The sequence below is a fragment of the Chrysochloris asiatica genome, unplaced genomic scaffold (genome assembly GCF_000296735.1).
Source record: "Chrysochloris asiatica unplaced genomic scaffold, ChrAsi1.0 scaffold00326, whole genome shotgun sequence".
Lineage (NCBI taxonomy): Eukaryota > Metazoa > Chordata > Mammalia > Afrosoricida > Chrysochloridae > Chrysochloris > Chrysochloris asiatica.
Window position 1 is genome coordinate 870,373 of NW_006408844.1, and position 13,571 is coordinate 883,943.

General features: G+C 41.1%; 1 protein-coding gene across 1 annotated transcript in view; it reads left to right on the top strand.

Annotated features, from left to right (window-relative positions):
* The window catches only part of POLD3 (polymerase (DNA-directed), delta 3, accessory subunit), a 62,506-nt gene extending 54,016 nt beyond the window's left edge, over positions 1-8,490 (top strand). Inside the window, exons 11-13 of the mRNA XM_006875413.1 lie at positions 150-262; positions 1,941-2,019; positions 7,887-8,490. Coding sequence (XP_006875475.1) covers positions 150-262; positions 1,941-2,019; positions 7,887-8,089 — 395 coding nt within the window. The 3' untranslated portion in view covers positions 8,090-8,490. The remainder of the gene's footprint in view (positions 1-149; positions 263-1,940; positions 2,020-7,886) is intronic.
* The last annotated feature ends 5,081 nt before the right edge of the window (positions 8,491-13,571 follow it).

Sequence of the window (13,571 nt, forward strand, 5' to 3'; positions counted from 1 at the left end):
TAACCACTACGCTACCAGAGTCCCTAGATGACCTGAAATACTGCTTGCAAAATGCCCTTTGCTGGACAAGGAAGTTGAGTGTGCCAGAGACGGCATCTTAGCAGATGGTGCAGATAGTTCTCTTATCTAAGTTTATTTCATTATTTCAGTCATACCAGACTCTCCTGGGACTTACGAAGCCAAGTCCCCATCTCCACCTCCTCCTGCTTCTCCACCTCCTGAACCAGTGCCAAAAATGGAGCCAGAACTGCCTTCCACCAAGGTAAAACTTGACCGGGATGGCTAAATTTCCACATGTTCTTTATTATCTAGCACAGTGCTTGGTTGCACAGTGGGCTAAACAGTGACCTGCTAACCACAAGGTTGGTGGTTCAGACCTCTTATCTGCTCCATGGGAGAAAGATGAAACTATCTGTTCCTGTGATGTAGTCTCAGAAACCGTACTGAGCAGATCTGCTATGTCCTGTAGGTTCTCTATGAGTCAGAATCATTTCCAATGACATTGGATTTGGTTTTGAGTTTTTACTGCCCAAGGATCTAAAATTCATTTTTTTATTATCCTAATTCATTTCACTTTTTGTGTATTTCACAAATGCCAGTAAATGGCTCTGGTTTGATTCCACTCTCCTGCAAGTTGTATAGAGTGGGTGTTCCCACCCCATCACCTGAAGTGAGCTTTCAGCTATGTTAAATTTATTTACATTTGTTACTTTTCAGAAGCTTTTCTGAAAGGACTGGATGGAAAAGGTGGCATCAAATGGGGAATAGTGTGTGAATGATCCTCAGCTACATCTTGTCAATGTCTATTATTTGTAGATAATGAATTATTGAGAAAATGGATGCTGGCATGGTTTTCTTCTTTGTGACTATTAATTTCCCTTAATTCAGTATAGTAACACTATCCTTTAAATCTTGTATTGATGTCCTCATTTGCTAAAGAGACATTAGAAGGAAATAATATTTACCCAGACAAACCCGCCACCCTCTACCCCCTTGCCATTGAGTCAATTCTGATGCAAATATGAGTATTCCTGAATACTTAATTGTGCTTATGAGGAATCTGTACATGGACCAAGAGGCTGTTGTTCGAACAGAAAACATGGGAATACTGACTAGTTTAAAATTAAGAAAGATGCGCGACAGGGTTGTATTCTTTCACCATACTTATTCAACCTGTATACTGAGCATATAGTTCAAGAAGCTGGCTTATATGAAGAAAAACATGGCATCAGGGTTGGAGGAAGACTCATTAAGAACTTGCGATATGCAGAGGATACACCTTGCTTGCTGAAAGTGAAGACTTAAAATACTGATGAAGATCAAAGAGCACAGCCTTCAGTATGGATCGCATCTCAGTGTAAAGAAAAAAATCCACACCACTGGACCAATAAACAACATTCTTATCAACGGAGAAAAGATTGAAGTTTTCAAGGACTTCATTCTTAGATCAACCATCAACACTCATGAGACCACATTAGGTGGATGTACTGTTAAAGTATCAAGGCTAAAATACCAAATGTCAAAGAGCAAGAGTATATGGTGTAGAAACTGCTGGTCTGATTTTGGGGCTGTCCTATGTGCTCCTATAATATCTGCTGTAGTACTCCATCAAAGCAGTATGATGTTATGCAGTGGTCTGTTTTCCTTGTCTTTTCTCCACTTGTTGTATTTGTCTTTGGATCTATGGTGCCTGAGTCACCTAGCAAGTTTATTGACTTAATGAGCACAGTTCTTGGCTTAATCGTCTCATAAACAATGAACGATTAAACCTTCCCCTACAGTGAACATACCTAGTCTGTGTGGTGAGATTTGTCCCCTGAAAGGAAATGTATAGGGTTCTTACAACTTTTAATCAAAATGGGATGTTAGAACGTAATTGTAGATTAAGGAACTTTTGCTGTTTTTTTCTGTAGCTTCACATTTATTCTCTGATATTTCAGGGCTCAAGTGGAGAACACAAAAGAAAACGAAAGCGTGTGCTGAAATCTAAAACTTATGTGGATGAAGATGGCTGCATCGGTAAGAAAAAGTTTTGACTCCAAATTCCAAAGTAGAGTTACTATCTTGAGAGACACCATCATTCTTTAGAGAGCAGCGTGTCTGAGACTTAATGTGCATAAGAATCACCTCTAAGTTTTCTTACGTATCTGAGATCCACACTTTGAGTAGAAGGATTATATCTAAAGTCAGAATACTCAGGGTCTTGTTTGGGCTATACTTTTGTGAAAAATAAACTTTGAGATCTTGGCTAAAAGCCATGTAACCCAGAGAGGGAAGTTTCCTGACCTGTGGAATAAAGGTCATGTACCCATTTTGCTTATCTCTGAGATGGTTATAAAAATTCTGGTGAAGAACAGTATCTTAAAAACACCTTCAAGATCAAAGCCATAATATGAACTTAAGTTATTGTTATCATAGACATTGAGAAGCTTTTGCCATTTTAGGATAGTTTTTATCAATTTTATCACTGCAAAAGAAGATGTTGATAACTAGACTTCTAAACAGAGTATCGTTGTCTTTGATGTTTTGTCCCATTTATTCTTAAGAGGGCTTAACTCATCTAACCACTTCTTTTGTTTCCTGTTTTTAAGCCACGTTGTATAAAAGCAGTAGTCCTGGTGTGGCACTGTAGGGTAAGCACTTGAACTCAAGGTCCGTTTGAACTACACGGTGCACAGTTCAAACTCACTCCTCCGAAACCCTATGCAGGGTTGCTATGAGTCGAAACTGACTTGACGGCTCTGAACAACAACAGCAGCAATATAAAAACATGTGCTTGTTATGGAGTCCTAGAGGAGAATTCAGATTCAGGCCAGAAGTTACTGGCTGGTTCTTTGGCCACCTTTTCCCCTCTCCATAATTGAACACACTGTCTTTCTTTTGTGGAGCCTTTTTTAGGACCTATCACTTGATGCCTAAAAGAGCCCTGCTAACCCAGTGGTTCCATGTTGGGCTGTTAACTGCAGGGTGAGCAGTTCAAATATGCCAGCTGTTCCGTGGGAGAAAGATGAGACTTTTTGCTCCCATAAAGATTTACAGCCTCCGAAACCCTATAGAGGGTTACTGTGTGTTGGAACTAACTCCATGGTACACCATCACTTGCGATGCTAAGATGCTGGGACTTTATTTTTGGGTTTGCAAAGAGTTGTGGATTTAGTTTTTAAACTTCTTTGTAATCGGTTAACCCCTATTATCTCTCCTTTCCTGTGGCACGTACTACAATTTGGCACTCCTAGAGAAGGTTTTTCCCTTTTTTTTTCCCCCCCCCCTCTTGATTTTCTTTTTCTAGCCCAAATTTCTGTCTTAATGATTAACTCTGAGGAATCAACTTTTTCTAGGCAGAATGGTTGCTAAAATTAATGAAAACATCCCATTGGTTATACATCCTGTCTTAACTATTCCTTTCCTTTCATCCCCCTGAAAAAACTTCTACCATTGTAATTGAAGCACAGGAGGAGCTCAGTGGTTAAAGCATTCAGCTGCCAACCAGAAGTTTGGTGGTTCAAATCCACCAGCTGCTCTACGGGAGAAAGATGAGGCTTTCTGCTCCCATAAAGATTTGCAGTCTCAAAAACACTACACAGGGTCACGATGAGTCGGAATCGACTCAGTGACAGTGAGTGGGTGTTGAATTTCTTACTGTTTGTTTTTTTTTTTTTCAAACTTAAAAAGAAAAGGATTAGTAGTAGTATTTACTTCCTCTTTACACCCCAAAAGAAAAACATCAAGTATATCTTTGTGAGAATCCATTGGGGATTTGTGGCTAATTGCTTACTGCTTTGCTAAAAACACAGTACTCAAGTTTTGGCCAGGTGTGGCATGTGGACTTTGTGCATGCCTGCCTCCAGACAGGACCATTAAGAGCCTTGGACGCAACAATGAAAACTCTGCTCACATAGCACTTTTTTTAAAGGTTTTTAGTCCAAGTTCAACCTAATGAATCTTGGCTCCTGTTACCAACAAAGGAGTTCTGCTTTCCTTTTTCTGCTCAACTTGTTGCAAATGTACCAGAGCAGGGGCTTGCCCTTTCCTGTGCTGGATTAGAGTTGTTCTGCGGGTTTACAAAGTTGATCTTTTCCTTTGTGTGTGTTCGCTGCAGGGACCTGGGAGTTAGGGAGGGATGTTTAGGATGGACTCCTGGACAAGGGGTGGATTTCTTAAAGCAAAGTAACTGAGAGGAAAAGAAATCTGACTTCACTCCCACAAACCAGGCCTTTTTTATGACAACTTAGGAAAGTGGCATGTTTTTCAGTTAAAGGTTCTGTATTTTTTAACTTGAAATCTATAGTTTGAGGTAACTATAGTTTTGATGGCAACGCACCTTTTAGCTCTTAAAACTTAATTGATGTGCTGCTTAAGAAATTCACTGGTGCCACCTAAACCAGCTTGTAACTCCCTCAAGCATTGCAGTTTTTAAAATTGTCATTGAAGCAACCACTGGTTTCATCAATAAGGAAATAAATTAATCGATGTTGGTGTACAATGACTTTTTAGAAATGCTGCCATTTGAATACAGAATATAACTTTTGAAGGAGCACAGTCTTATACCATGGTACAGTATTTCTCTTCTGTTTATTAAGTGCCAATCTCTACTTTAAGATATTAAATAAAAAACAGCTCATAAGTTTTTCCTAGCAATTCAGTTACATGATTGCTTTTGAAGATACATATTTGATGCGACTGGTATTCTGTAGCCATAATTGCTGGGAATGAATAGTGATGCCCAGAAATTTTCAAATATTTTAGTACAACGCTTCTCAAGCTTTGTTGAGTATATACATCATTTGAAGAATCTTGATAAAACCAAAATTCTAATTCAGTAGGCCTAGGATTTTACCTGAGATTCTGTATTTCTAATAAACTTACAAGAGATTCGAATACTTTACTGTGGTCACTGGAGCACAAGTAAGAGTTGTAAAGCTATTAAAAAAAAAAAAAACGAACCCGCTGCCTCCGACTCTATTCCAATTCATAGTGACCCTGTATAAGATTCTGAGGCTATAAATGGTTTTTTTTTTTTTTTCTTTTTAACTTTTTATTGTGAATTGAGTGAAGTTTTGCAGAGCAGATCATCAGTTAAATTGAACATGTCTGCAGTTTCCTCCATGTACCAACAGTTAACAGCATTGACCTATATTCACTTCAGTATTGCATTCCTCCCTATGTCTCCGGCTACCTTCATCTTTCCTCTGCTAACCCTGCTTTTGTTGTATATTATCTGTCCTATCACCTAGATCAACATGTTTCTGCCCTCTAGCCCTTGAATGATTTTTCCCTCACCCACCCCAACCGTCATAGATTGATTATTTCTTTCGTTTGTTTGTTTGTTTGAGCAATGATATAATTCACATTTTCAGAGTAACAATGGTGCACACCTTTCCCACCTCCCATCCCAAACCCTTCACTGGCATCAAGTCTCTATCTTGAGGTGTGAAATTTTGAATATGCTTCCATATTCACCCAGGACTGTAACTCACCTGGTGCCAGTGCCATAGCTTTTCAATCTTTTTGGGAGCAGAAAGCATCCTCTTTCTGTTGTGGAGTGGCTAGCAGGCTGGCTCTCATGTCTTGGTTGTGGAGGCTCTGTGCAGTGTGTCTGTCCCCTCTGCCATCTTGCCAGAAGTCCTGAGGCTGTAAACCTTTACAAAAGCAAAAAAGTGTCCCTCATCTTTCTCCTGTGGAGCAACTGGTAGGTTTGAACTGTCTTCTTGTTGGGTGCCTTTGAGTCAGTTCTTACCCATAGTGAACCCTCCTGAATCGGGTTTCTAAGAGCAGCTAGTGAGTTTGAATTGGCAACTTTGCTAAGTGCCATTGAGTCTGTTCCAACTCATAGCAATTCTGTATAGGGTCCGAGGAACGGCTGGTGGGTTTGAACTGTCAGTTTTTTGGATAGCAGTCCAGTGCTTATCCTAAAGCGCCACACCAGGACTCTTGCCTTGGTGGTGGTGGTGGTGTGCTGTGGAGTTGGTTCCCATTCATAATGACCCTATATAGGATTTCCAAGGCTGTAAGTCTTTATGGGAGTTGAAAGCCTCATCTTTCTCCCACGGAATGGCTGGTAGTTTTGAGCCTCTTTCCTTAGAAACTAATACGTATTTAAAGCTTATTAGTGTCGTTTAGCCTCCAGATTGGCAGGAGATAGCAAAGTGAATTCTAGACTCTTGAAAGTAATGGCAAATTCTAGGAACTTTTGGGAAGAAGACTGTTATGTGCCCTTAATAAGATTGGAGTCCTGGTGTGGCACTGTGGCCTAATGTGCTGGACTGCAGGGTCGGTGTGAACCACAAGATCAGTGGTTCAAGCTCACCAGCTGCTCCTCAGAAACCCTATACAGGGTTGCTGTCAGTCGAAACTGACTCAATGGCACTTAACAACAACAATAAGGTTGGAGGGATAAGGCTAAGGAATGCTCGAGTGTCAGTAGTTGACTTCCAGCATTGTCCAGGGTGAAGGGGAAATGGCACTGAATAGGACTTGCCCAACACTAGTAGACACTCCAGTCCACTGTGTGAGGCAGTGGTATCCTCCTTTCATAGGAGAGGAAAGAACAGAGGTTTTCAGTGTGACCCTCCTATTAGCAGCATCAGCATTACCTACCTAAAAAGCAAATTCTCAGGTCCCATCTCTTGAATCTAAAGCTCTGAGAGTGGGGCCCTTAAGGGGATTCTCATTTGCATTTAAGTTTGAGATTATATAATTGACAGGCTCTACAGAGTCTGTGCCACTAGAACACAGAGATGTTTGATTCCAAATTAAGAGCTTAAAATTATCACTGCTCTTTAACGGGAAAAATACCCTTCACATTAATCATTTGAGTATTTATTAGGCAAATTAAGTAACTCTGTTCAGCTAAGAGAAGTTCATTGTTTCTCCATTTTCAGCTCTCACCGTGAGGCTGAGAAAGCATTTCACTGGCGTTGGTTATACTCACAGCTGCTGCAGCTCTCTAAAGTCACAGAAAGGTGGCATTGTACTGTTTCTGGTGGTTCCTGTGTGGACTGTAGTAATACTAAAGAGACATCAGTTCTGTAGCATCATTGTTGTAAACCACTATCTCACTGGTATAGTTCTTTTCAAAGTTTCTAGTAAGGATGAGGGTTCACTTAGTTTTGTTGGTAGAGGAAAAGGCACCACATGCTTTTGGCTGCTTGAAGGGAAGAGAATTGGTAACTTTGTTCCTCATTTTATCGTTGTCCTCCCTTGCCATCTGATAGAGTTTGTTTGGGACATTGATTTCTATGATGTAGAACTCTACCAAATCTTGGGTTAGTGAGCAGCCTTCAGAATAACAGTTGAGTAATCTCAAATCCGCTCTATTTCAGACATTCACAGAGTGGGTAATATTACGGATAGAGCTAGCCAGAAGGATTCAAGGTATGTAGGATGAAGCTGACAAGCAGACCAGCGATGAAGGCCAGGAAAGACATCAGCAGAAATAGGGAGGCACTCTGGGTCAGGGAGATTAGTAGTATAAATAAATATTAAAGAGACCATTCAAGAAGTTAACTAATCATAAACCAAGACTCAAGTAAAGGATTTAGGCAATTAATAGATAGGCATGTGTGAACCCAAGATTCCTTCTGTACTAGTCTGGTAGAGTAGTGGATTACAAGATGGCCTGTTAACTGAAAGGTCTGTAGCTCAAATCTACCAGTTGCTCCGCAGGAAAAAAATGAAGCTTTCTGCTCCCATAAAGATTTACAGTGTCAGAAACCCTATCCAGGGTAGCTGTGGGTCAGAACTGACTGACTCAGTGGCACCCCCACCTGCAGCAGTGAGCACACCTGCCTCAAGCAGAGGGTCTGAGCAGGAACTCTCGTTTCCCTTGATAGAAGTGTTCTAATGGACTCAGTCCACTCATGTCCTTTTTTTCCTTCCTCCACCAGTGACAGAGAAAGTCTACGAAAGTGAGTCCTGCACAGATAGTGAAGAGGAGTGTAAGACAAAGCCATCCTCTGTGCACAGACCTCCTGCCATGACTGTGAAAAAAGAACCCAAAGATGAACGAAAGGGCCCCAAGAAAGGGGCTGCTGCTCTGGGCAAAGCCAACAGACAAGTGTCCATTACTGGCTTCTTCCAGAAGAAGTAAACTGCATCTCCACCGGGTCAGAGACTTGGAATGAGATCAAGACTTCCTCACTTACTGTGTAAGTTCATCTAGCTCCTCCCCTCACCTGTGTCAAAAGACTCTACTTGCATCATGTGAGGTTTATACTGTTTCTAGTTTTTAACAGTATAAAAGGAAATTACCTGAAAGGCAAGAGGCAAAAGAATACATTTAAAAGCTGTTACCTTCTAATGACACTTTCAAAGCACAACATGACCTGTCCAGGAGAAGAATTTGCTCCAGAAATAAATTGGAACGGGTTTCAGAAGTAATTGCTGATGCCATTTAATGGTTAATCCACTGTGGCCCACCCATCCTATGCCCTGATTCACTATGAGTCAGGAAGTATTCCTTCTTATTCCTTTGTAGTCTGTGAACGTGTGTTTGCCACTCCTACCATCCCCCACCACTACCACACTCTCTGTCCCCCACCCCCATGAAGTCGTTTTCTTTAAGTCTTGATTGGGCTAAAGACTGAAACAGAAATCTCCCTGTAATCCCCTTTTTCTCCATTATAAAGTACACCGGCACCTGGCTCCTGACCAGCACATTACTTGTGCTCTACCTCCTTCACAAAAGCTCTGTGGACCTTCACTCCCAATTAGTGGTTAGGGGAAGGCCTCAGGCGGAGCACAAATAGAAATGTAATGATGGATTCAACTCCACAGAAGTTCCTTAGAGCTCTTTCGTATTGCTGCCTCGAGTAGAGGTAGAGGAGTTGTCATGTTGCTGACACAGGGTGTGCTTTATTCTGCTGGTTGTGGTTTTTTTGCTCTCCTCCCCTCCCTTTCCTACTCTCAATACCTAGAGAGTGAAACCCATACAGAGAAATGAAGGCTAAAAAGAGAAATCCCTTCCCACATACAGTGTGCAACAATTACATATAATTTCTTCTCAAGGAAGCTGAACAGTCAGAAACAGCAGTTCTCCATGAAGTTGGTGAGGAAGAAGATAAGGCATGCATTTCTATATAGATGTTACCCATTTGCCTAAAAGTATAGGCTTGCCAAAAAGGAAACGGAGAGACAGAGTTGTTAGTAGGTCTACACCACATAGCAAGTACTTCTGGAAGATCAACTCTTCTAGTGGTAAACTTGTAAAGGAGTCCTTCAAGCCTGGGCAGGCGGTGAGCTCTGTGGATTGCTCAGTGGGCTCTGGTGAAAGGAGCTCAACTTTGACTGCTGAGGACCAGACGAAGGATGTCTGACTTGCTCTCGCTCTCTTAGCCTGATCTATGTAGTAAGTGATGTAGTCAGCAGTCTACTGTTGAAGGTTAGGAACATGGATGCCCTTGAGGTTAATAAGAGCTTCTTAGCAAATGTTACCCAGGATTCCATAGCCAGGCACCTCTATGGGCTTAATCAGATCGGAGGTTTAGAGAGGAATCCTGGTGGTATGTCCAGGACTTGAGAAAACTGAGACTTTGTGTTGCAAGCTGAGTAAAGGTTGACATAGTTTAAAACCCTTTCTTTTTAAAAATGAAAAAGGATGGCAAGACAGAAAGACAGATGAAAAGCCTGGGCTTAAACCTTGACAGTAAAGATTCCAGGGAAGACTGTGTGTGTGGTTGTCTCTAGTCATTCTTCTTAACAGGAATGGAACATTAAAGAAAAGGCACCAGCCCAGTCTTTTTTACTTACTTTGTTAAAATGCCGGGATCTCTATTGTAGCTGATTTTTTGAGTTGGAGAAATCTGGTGCTGTCTGGGCCTCCATCTTTGTGGGAACAGTACAAATCCTGTGTTCTCCAAACCCTAAACTCTGAGCTATCCACAAAGCTTAGAGTCCACTGAGTGGTGGCTTCTTTCTTCTTTTTTACAGTACTCTGCCATGTTTGTCCACAGGAGTTAAATAAATTTGAGAAGTTTGTTTTAAAACAGTGCTTCAAACGGAATGTCTGATGGGTCTGTTATTTGGCAGGGTGGTAGCAGTATATGCAATTATTTAGACTCTGAACAGGAACAAGGCTGGTTTTCAGTTTATATTGTTAAAACTGCATACCCATAGTCTGAGAGGGTCAAGCTATTTGCTGCCTTCATCATATTTTCAGCCCAGTGGGAAATCTTAGTTTCAGCCAACCTCATTTTTTAGTTCATTTAAGAGAAAATCTAGTCTTGACTTTGCACATTATATGATTTTGGCTTCCTCACCTGCTGGCTGTGTGATCAGGGGCAAGTTTCTGCGCCTTGGGTCCTTTATCAGAATAAAACTCAAATGAGTTAGCTATGGGTTGTCAGAACTGGTAATGTGCGTGTACATAAGTTTAGTACACCGTGCCTGGCCACATAGGTGCTCTACAAATCGTGGCTTCCTATGTATATCATAAATGGTGCAATCAGTTATTGACGTCCTGAAATCAGTTACTAAAGATAGGCCAGAAGTTATTATGCTCATTCAAAGCTATCACTCTGGCTGTACATGTAATCAGAAGGGAAAGACAGTTGTCCTCTGGTGAAGGCTTTTAGAAGAGTGAATATTTTCCTTTTGAAAGAAAATGAGAATCATAGATAGCTGTATTTACTATTCATTGACACTTGTTTTGTGTCTCTGTTCGGTGTCAGACCTCTGACCTAGACACTAGAGATTATGTAATGGAGGAGAATTTGGAACTTGTCTTCAAGGATCCAGTGGAAGAAACAGGCTAATAAAATGCCATTACACTGCCAAGTGGTGATTGCAGTGACAGGTAAGCACACGGTCCTCTGAAAGTTCATAGGTGAACCTGGAGGAGAGGAAGCTAAGTGGTGTCTCTTAGGATTTTCTAGTTAAAAGCATAACTTCTGTGAGAAAGATGGACTTTAGAATTTACAAATAAGGAAGGAAACTAGAAGTGGAGTTGGGGTTAGTAGAAACTAAGCAGTTTGGATATTATTCGAAGATAAATTTATTGAAGAATTTTAAGAAGAGAAGAAACATTAGAAGTTGATTCTCAGTTAAGGGTAATGACTGGAATTATCTTTGGTTTTATTTGTCATGATAGTATCTTAAGTTCTAATAGGATAAAAGTATTATAGTTAATAGAAAGTGCTTAGTTCTGACCACCAGCGTAAAAGGCTGCATTATTTCCTTTGTCTTCCTTCATCAACATGGCTTTCTGCAGCAGAACCAGGTTTTTAAACGTGATTTCAAAAGCTGATAGTTCTGGGATGCTCCCAGTGATAGACGTCTCCACTTACTTTCCTGAAAAAACTGAGGGAGTAGAGGGGGATGCATGAAATCCTTCTAGTCCTCTTCTTTGTTTCTCTAAGAAGACATTCGTTATTATACAGGAGGAGCTGAAAAAGAAGGGCCATATAAGGAAACTAAATTGTTTCTCCAGGACACAAGTAGAAAGAGTGTCTAATAGTGTACTCTGTGTCAAGACTCGTTTGGGTAAACTTGTCTCCTTTCATTGGTTACAGGATCTCGGTATGCTGTAATGCAGCTTTTTACCACCATGAAATATTCTGGGCCTGCCACGTTTTGTTGTGAGAAGGCAGTATTGCTTTCTGAGTTATTGCCCAGGCGGCTCTGTAAATTAGCCCATGCTGTCACCATGCCCTCTCTGAAGGGCACATTGTACCCAAATGTCTCCATTTAGGATGGACTCTTGCCACTCCCTGCTGCTTGACACTTCTCTCTACTTGTATCTGTGTCCAGTTTCTTGGGTTCTTAAGTGCAGGCCACCCACAGATTGCCACCCAGGCTCCTTAGCCAGAAAAACCTGGGAAGAGTTCCCTCCAATACTTTTTCTGTCTGGGATACCCACTTTGAGTCTCCTTCTGTTTAGAACCCCTAAATATTGTCTGACTCCTTTTTTTTTTTTTTTTTCTTGCTTACTTTTGCTAGACTCATTGTTACTTTAGGCTTCACCTAAGCTCTCTCTCTCTACCCCCCAGCCCCATTTGTTTTTTATTTATGGCTCAAAGTTGTTCATGGCTAGTCCTTATTTCACTTCTTTCTTTTAAACTTACTTTCCCAACCTCCTTATTCCACATGACATGCCTTTTACTGGATTTCTCTTGAAAAAGAAGAAAACCACTTTGTTCAGTATCTGCTTTGGGTCAGTCAAAGCCAAAGCACTGAAGGCTGTTGAGTTCTAGTTTGGTTAGTCCTGGGTCAGACACTTAGGGATTGCAAGGCTCACAGGTTACCATTTTGAAGTGATACAGTATACAGAGTAAATGAAATTATATGATAGTTGAGAAAATGCTTAGATGATTAATATTTCAGTAAAAAAAAACAACCAAACTAATTACTGTAGAAGAGTTGATGTATTTGAGTTATGGTATTGGAAAGGAATATTAAAAGTACCATTGATTGCTAGAAGAACAAACAAGTCTGTGTTGGATGAAGTACAAAGACTCCATAGAAGCCAGAATGGCAAGACTTTGTCTCCCCTACTTTGGACATATGATTAGGAGGGCCCAGTCCCTGGTGTGGGACATCATACTAGGTAAAGTAGAGGATGAGTGAAGTAGAGGAAGACCCTCACATTATGGATTTAGGTAAAGTAGAGGATGAGTGAAAAAGAAGACCCTCAACGAGATGGATGGGCACAGTGGCAGCATCAATGGGCTCAAATGTAACAATGGTTGTGAGGATGGTTCAGGACTGGTAGTATTTTGTTCAGTTGTGCATAGGATTGCTATGAGTTGGAATTGACTGGATAGCGCCTGACAACAACAACAACAGTTGCAATCAAGTTGATTCCAACTCATGGTGACTTGATATAGGGTCTTCAGTGTCTGATTTTTCCAGAAGTATATAACCAGGCCTTTCTGTCAAGGCACTTCAGGGTGTACTCCCAACTGTGAAGCTTCTGGCTAGCCTCCAAGTGCATTAACCATTTGTTCCACCCAGGGACAACTCCTTAAGAAAAGAACTATGGTAATCATAGCACATTTCACAGTCCTATGCAAAGAACAACAAAGTAAGCCAAGAAACGGACTGAGGAAGAGTCATATTAGTGGGTTTTTGCTGTTGGACCCCACACTCTCCAGTGTGGTGCTGTGGGTTAATGTGCTAGACTGTAAAGCTGGTTTGAACCGCAAGGTCAGAAGTTCAAGCTCACCAGCCACTCCTCAGAACCTCTATACAGGGTCACTATAGGTTGGAACCAGCTCAACGGCACTTAGCAACAGCAATGTAGCAAAACCATAAGTGAGTCCTTAAGGGGTGTTCCTATCCTACCCTAAGTGAGACAATTGACAGGAAATCATGTAGGTGGTAATGGTGGTGGTGGTGTGCTGTCAAGTTGGTTCCCAATCATAACAATACTGTGGAGGGCTTCTAAAGCTATAAATCTATATGGGAACAGAAAGCCTCTTTCTCCCATGGAACAACTGGTGGATTCAAACTGCTCGTCTTGTTAGCAGTCCAATGCATAACCCATTATGCCACCAGAGCTTCTAAGCAAGTAGGTTTGTTAAGTGCCAATGAGTCAGTTCTGACTCATAGTACCATTTCAAAAGGTAGCTTATAGG